Here is a 7,395-nt window from a genome sequence, read left to right as displayed (position 1 = left end):
GGGCAAAGTTAATCAGGTCTTGAAAAGACGTTTTCAGGGGCACCTGAGGCCGTTCTGTCGATGGCCGGCAATCCGGGGTTAATCGCTTTAAAAGCAGTAATTAGGTGTTAAGAGGTGCTTGTCCGTTCAAATTAGCCTCCAGATTACAGATTATGCTCCGTGACTCCCGGCAGCCTCGCCCGTCAGAGCTCAGCGCCGCTCAGAAAAAGGCCGTAAAAAAAGAAAACGTTTGGAATGAACTTTTAGTTTTTCTTTTACCGTGAAGCTCCCTTGTTCCCCCCCCCCCCCCCTCCCCTCCCGACAGTCGGGTTCTACGTGACGAGAACCCGGTTCCCTCACGACGTGCCGAACACAGCAGAATGTGACTGAGCAGAGCTGCGAGGTCTTCGTCGTCTTTCATCTTCAGAAAACGTCTTAGAATCACAAGAGTCTGGAGTCGGAGGACGCTTGTAGAAAAAGTGGCGCTCCGGTCGCACTGCGATCACCTTGTCACGACGTCGTCAATACTTCAATACTTCAATACTTTAGTTAATACCTTAATACCCACATGGAAAGAACCTATATAAACATATGTTTTAATATAGGTTTTTAATATATGTGACATATATAAAATTGGCCGTTTTCCTATATTATACGTACATAAATGCACCTATATGTACACATATACGTGCATACAGGCACCTATATAGGTACATATATGCTCGTATATATGTATGCATATATGCACCTATATGTTCTTCTTGTATAATTGTTTTTTAGTTAGTTCTTAGTTATTGCCTTGATAATGTATGACAGCTGCCAAAGTGAGATATGGGCTCTATATATAAATATATATGTAGAAATAAAGAAACAGTACAGGAGACCTATATGGCCTGTATATTCACATATATGTGAACATACATTGCCTATATGTGGTATATATATACGCATATATGTGCATAGAAACTGCTTGTAGGTTTCATATATGCGCATATATCCTCGTATAGGTTCTTTCCACGTGAGTACTCATCAATACTCGAAGTCCGTCAGAGTCAGAAAGGAGAAAAAGATCTGGGTTGAATTGTGTCCCTGGTCGTTCTGCTGAGTCAGCAGAAATCCAAGACAGCTAAAAAAAAAAAAAAAAAATATATGAAAAGTTTCCCTCAGGCTCAGAAAAAAACACTTTTTTGAGTATTGAACATGTTCAAAAGTGAATTTAAAAAAAGTCTCGGCTTCGTGTCGCACCTTTCACTTTTAGTCTTCTTTGGTCCCTGGCTGGGGGATCGGGGGGGGGGGGGGGGGGGTCCCTGGATCAGGTAGTACGGGGTGGGGGTGGGGGTCAGTGTAAACATTGGCCCGGGTTGGGGTTCGCCCAGCCGCCCCGGCGTCAGGATCACATGTGCTGCCAGGTCTTGTCCATGGACTGGAGGTGCTCTTTGGCCTTCATGCGCAGCGCCGCGATGCTGGAGCTGCGCTCGTCCTCCAGGGGGTATTTGTCGTTGAAGCCGGGCGGACACTGGTAGGCGGGGGGCCCCATGGGCTGCACGCCCTGCACCATGCCGGGGGGCCCGTTGAGGAAGCCGTGGCCGGCGTAGGGCGGCTGCAGGCCCTGCGGCGAGCCCATGAACCCGGGGATGCTGTGCATGGGCGCGGCGCTGGACATGGGCGACGTCAGCCAGGGGTCCAGGGGCATGGGGCCGGGCACCGGCCCCATGTTGGGGGCCATCGGGGGCCGGTTGAAGGACAGCATGGGGGAGTCGTGCAGCTTCATGGTGCTGGTGTCCATCTTCTCCTGGCGCCTCCACTTGGCCCGACGGTTCTGGAACCAGACCTGGACGGACGGAAAGACCCGGAAGTCAAATCAGAGGAGACGGAACGTCTCGTTCTCCAAAGCTCATACCTGGATAAGAATCTCTGGATTGTCTGGATCAGAATCTCTGGATTGTCGGGATCAGAATCTGTCTCTGGATTGTCTGGATCAGAATCTCTGGATTGTCCGGATCAGAATCACTGCATTGTCTGAATCAGAGTCTAGATTGTCTGGATCAGAATCTCTGGATTGTCTGGATCAGAATCTCTGGATTGTCTGGATCAGTACCTCTGGATTGTCTGGATCAGAATCTATCTCTGGATTGTCTGGATCAGAATCTCTGGATTGTCCGGATCAGAATCTCTGGATTGTCCGGATCAGAATCACTGATCAATGATTAATCATCCCAGAAGATTTCCAGCGATTCAGGTCAATAGCTTTGTTGAGAAGTTGGTGAAATTCAAACAAACCATTTAAATCAATAAATACTGTAACCGTCTCGGCCGACGTTCATTGGCGAAGATCGTAACGATCATGGACCATCGGGTCGGTCAGTCGCAGTCAAATCTACGTGACGACATTAAGAACTTTGCGTTCGGCCGGTTCGTCTCAGGGTCAAATGTACAGTTTCCCACCGCCGGCGGCTCGGCAGTTTGGGGTTCCACGCTTAGCTCCGCCCTCATGGCGTCCGAACCAACATCACAACCTGCTAGCAACGAGAGCGCGGCCGTTACCTGGACCCGGACCTCGGGCAGGTTGACCTTCATGGCCAGCTCCTCGCGGCTGTAGACGTCAGGGTAGTGCGACTTCTCGAAGGCGCGCTCCAGCTCGTGGAGCTGGTAGGTGGTGAAGGTGGTTCGGTTCCTCCGGTGCTTCTTCTTGCCGTGATCCTCGTCCTTCAGGGTCTCCGGAGAACCTCCGGCCACCTCGTCCTCCTTCGGCAGGACGCTCATCTCGCCGTCGCACTTGTCGTCGTGGAAAAGGTCGGACTCTGGATGGAAGGACGGCAGATTTACCGAACGGAGGGTCGTTAGGATCCAGAAACGACTGAAGCAAACGACCGAGACTCACTCACTCACTCACTCACTCACTCACTCACTCACTCACTCACATGAATGACAGTAAAGACTAACAGCACACAGAAGTGGAAAAACAAGATTCTTTTACTCTTTAGGCGATTTTCAGTTCTCTAGTAGAACATGATATATATGGATGGATGATGGTTGGATGGTGGATGGATGATGGATGATGGATGATGGATGGATGGATGGATGATGGATGGATGGATGGATGATGGACGGAAACAAGTTTTAAAAAAACATCTAAATCCCATCAAAAGTTTTAAAAGATTTTAAGTGTGATTCAATCAACCCAGTAAAACTAGAAACTCTCATTTCACAAACAAACGTCAGCGGAAGTTTTCCTGATAAAAAAAAAACCTTCGCAGGTACGATTCCCTCGGATCCACACTCTATTTATCCTCTCTTATTGTGGAGGAATGGCAGGAAGCGGCTTGAACTTTCCAGGACTTCCTGTTTGATCTGAGCTGAACGGTGACGGACTGACGATCTGCTGCGTCGTCTTGAAGACCAAACATCAAAGTGAACATGAAAGTGAAATAATTTGTGTGTGACCCTGTTTGGTTTGAGCCCAGCAGGGGGTCTGGGGGGGGGGGGGCTGGACAGGTCCACGTCACGCCACGTCGTTCACTGAGTAATCCCGCAGGAACAGATGCTCCCACTTAGGAGGTTCTAATCTGACCGGGGGCTTCGGGCGTCCAGATTATGTTTTCCCAGGAATGGATGTGGTTTGACGCGCCGCCGCGCGGGATCCTTTCAGAGGTACTTTATTTTTAACGCAGGACCTCTGAGGAACCCGGCGCTCTGCTGAGCCGTGATTGGTCACAATCCGTCGCCGCTGCTTTCCACGAATCTTCTGCACGTCGTTTGGACTTCGCCATCTTTCCACCAACAGAACCAGAGACCTGAGAACCGGTCCGGGCAGAAGCAGCATCCGATAAGGAGGCAGAAGAACCGTCGTCACCTGTGGAGGAGAACCGCTCTGGAGAACCTGTAGAACCTGGAGAACATGGATAACTGCTCTGGAGAACCTGGAGAACCGCGGCTCCTCAGTCCCACTGACCTGCATTCATCCTGATCACCTGCAGGACCAGATTCTGTCAACACTAACTGAACACTAACTGAACACTAACTGAACACCACCTGAACACTAGCTGAACACCACCTGAACACTAACTGAACACCACCTGAACACTAACTGAACACCACCTGAACACCACCTGAACACTAGCTGAACACCACCTGAACACCACCTGAACACTAGCTGAGCACTAACTGAACACTAACTGAACACCACCTGAACACTAGCTGAACACCACCTGAACACTAGCTGAACACTAACTGAACACCACCTGAACACTAGCTGAACACCACCTGAACACTAACTGAACACTAACTGAACACCACCTGAACACTAGCTGAACACCAGCTGAACACTAGCTGAACACTAGCTGAACACTAACTGAACACTAACTGAACACCACCTGAACACTAGCTGAACACCACCTGAACACTAGCTGAACACTAGCCGAACACCACCTGAACACTAACTGAACACCACCTGAACACCACCTGAACACTAGCTGAACACTAGCTGAACACTAACTGAACACTAACTGAACACCACCTGAACACCACCTGAACACTAACTGAACACTAACTGAACACCACCTGAACACTAGCTGAACACTAACTGAACACTAACTGAACACTAACTGAACACCACCTGAACACTAGCTGAACACTAACTGAACACTAGCTGAACACTAACTGAACACTAACTGAACACCAGCTGAACACTAGCTGAACACTAGCTGAACACTAACTGAACACTAACTGAACACCACCTGAACACCAGCTGAACACTAGCTGAACACTAGCTGAACACTAACTGAACACCACCTGAACACTAGCTGAACACTAACTGAACACTAACTGAACACCACCTGAACACTAGCTGAACACTAACTGAACACTAACTGAACACCACCTGAACACTAGCTGAACACTAGCTGAACACTAACTGAACACCACCTGAACACTAGCTGAACACCACCTGAACACTAGCTGAACACTAGCCGAACACCACCTGAACACTAACTGAACACCACCTGAACACCACCTGAACACTAGCTGAACACCACCTGAACACCACCTGAACACTAGCTGAACACCACCTGAACACCACCTGAACACTAGCTGAACACCACCTGAACACCTGAACACTAACTGAACACCACCTGAACACAAATTAAACACCACCTGAACACCACCTGAAGCTTCTGACCTTTAACCTCCAGAACAAGTTAAAGTTGATTTTTCCGACCAAACGAGGAAAACTGAAGTCGAGAATTCCTGGGAAAATCTGTCAAAATGCTTCGGTCGTCTTTAAGGAAAATGATTTGATGGTTTGTCGTCCAATCAGATTCTCTTCTGATACGTTGTGTCTTTTTCACTCCTTGGTTTGTTTTCTTCACTTGTCGTTCCTTCATCCTTCGTTACTTTGGTTTCATCCTCCAGTTTAGTGACTTAGTGCTCAGAGAGTGTGTGTGTGTGTGTGTGTGTGTGTGTGTGTGTGTGTGTGTGTGTGTGTGTGTGTGTGTGTGTGTGTGTGTGTGTGTTGTCCAGAGTGTGTTGTCCAGTGTGTGTTGTCCAGAGTGTGTTGTCCAGAGTGTGTGTTGTCCAGAGTGTGTGTTGTCCTGAGTGTGTGTTGTCCAGAGTGTGTGTGTTGTCCAGAGAGTGTTGTCCAGAGTGTGTTGTCCAGACTGTGTGTGTTGTCCAGACTGTGTGTGTTGTCCAGAGTGTGTGTGTTGTCCAGAGAGTGTTGTCCAGAGTGTGTTGTCCAGAGTGTGTGTGTTGTCCAGAGTGTGTGTTGACCATAGTGTGTTGTCCAGAGAGTGTGTTGTCCAGAGTGTGTCCAGAGTGTGTTGTGCAGAGTGTGTCCAGAGTGTGTGTTGTCCAAAGTGTGTTGTCCAGAGAGTGTGTTGTCCAAAGTGTGTTTTCCAGAGTGTGTGTTGTCCTGAGTGTGTGTTGTCCAGAGTGTGTCCAGAGTGTGTTGTGCAGAGTGTGTCCAGAGTGTGTGTTGTCCAAAGTGTGTTGTCCTGAGTGTGTGTTGTCCAGAGTGTGTGTTGTCCTGAGTGTGTGTTGTCCAGAGTGTGTTGTCCAGAGTGTGTTGTCCAGAGTGTGTGTTGTACATAGTGTGTGTGTTGTCCTGAGTGTGTGTGTTGTCCTGAGTGTGTGTTGTCCAGAGTGTGTTGTCCAGAGAGTGTTGTCCAGAGTGTGTTGTCCAGAGTGTGTGTGTTGTCCAGAGTGTGTGTTGACCATAGTGTGTTGTCCAGAGAGTGTGTTGTCCAGAGTGTGTGTTGTCCAGAGTGTGTGTGTTGTCCAGAGTGTGTGTTGTCCAGAGTGTGTGTTGTACATAGTGTGTGTTGTACATAGTGTGTGTTGTACATAGTGTGTGTGTTGTCCAGAGTGTGTGTTGTCCAGAGTGTGTGTGTTGTCCAGAGTGTGTGTTGTCCAGAGTGTGTGTTGTACATAGTGTGTGTTGTACATAGTGTGTGTGTTGTCCAGAGTGTGTGTTGTCCAGAGAGTGTGTGTTGTCCAGAGTGTGTGTTGTCCAGAGAGTGTGTGTTGTCCAAAGTGTGTGTTGTCCAGAGTGTGTCCAGACAGAGGACTGTCTCACCGTGGTAGGACGGGTGCTGGGTATCGTCTCCCAGTCCCGGAAGGTGTCCGTAGGGGACGGACTGCACCTGCTTGTCGGGGTTGGACCCGTTGGACCCGGTGTCCTTCTGGCTGCCGTCCCCCGCCACCGGGGGCAGCAGCGGGTCCTGGTCTTTGGTGAAGCCCAGGATGACGTCGATGCTGTGGACACGTCCCGCGGCACCGGAGCCTTTGGACACGTCGTATCCGTCCAGGCAGCCGTCGTCCACCATTCCCAGCGTGTCCATTGATAGATGCATCCGAGCCTCCGGAGACACTTTGTCTCGTCTCGTTCGGGGGAAGAAGTCAAGCAACAGGCTGAAAGTGTGACGTGACGTAGCGAAGCGAGGCGGCGGAGCAGATTGAGGTGACGGAGGAGAAATGAAGCGTCTCTCAAAGTCCCATTTTTTACCTGCAAGGAAACCAGAAATCAACCTGTTAACCAGTTAACCAGTTAACCTGTTAACCTGTTAACCAGTTAAAGGTTCATTAACTGTCTCTGCACACAAATCCTGAGTTCAATTACATAAAAGTCCTCGGCTTTCTGGTCAAATTAACTAAATAAGCGTTGAGTTTGTTTCCAACAAAACGTCACGTGTTGACAATAAAGTGATTTACGTCCAAAGATCAAAGAAAAAGAAAGTCCCTTCAAAGCTCCAGTTGACGAGTTTCAGGCTCCCGGGGATCGTCTCACTAACTTCAGCAAACTGAAATGGACGTGTGAAGTTAGGAAGCGCTCTCACCTCCGCCCTGCCGCTACGCCCTGCCGCTACGCCCTGCACATGGCGGAGTCCCTAAGTAGGCAAGTGAGGCTGTCAGAGTGTGGAG

General features: G+C 49.2%; 1 protein-coding gene across 1 annotated transcript; it reads right to left on the bottom strand.

The window, feature by feature from the left end:
* Positions 1–1,372: 1,372 nt before the first annotated feature.
* On the bottom strand, positions 1,373–6,827 carry LOC308135356 (retinal homeobox protein Rx2-like; the record flags this gene model as incomplete). Its single annotated transcript, XM_080503285.1, has 3 exons — positions 1,373–1,810; positions 2,524–2,780; positions 6,551–6,827. 3 exons carry the CDS (start codon positions 6,825–6,827, stop codon positions 1,373–1,375), a joined length of 972 nt encoding a protein of 323 aa, XP_080359411.1.
* Positions 6,828–7,395: the final 568 nt, after the last annotated feature.

Source organism: Blennius ocellaris, assembly GCF_963422515.1.
Source record: "Blennius ocellaris genome assembly, chromosome: 10".
NCBI classification, from domain to species: domain Eukaryota; kingdom Metazoa; phylum Chordata; class Actinopteri; order Blenniiformes; family Blenniidae; genus Blennius; species Blennius ocellaris.
Note: the sequence above shows the minus strand (reverse complement) of the source record. Positions and strands in the feature narration are given on the sequence as shown.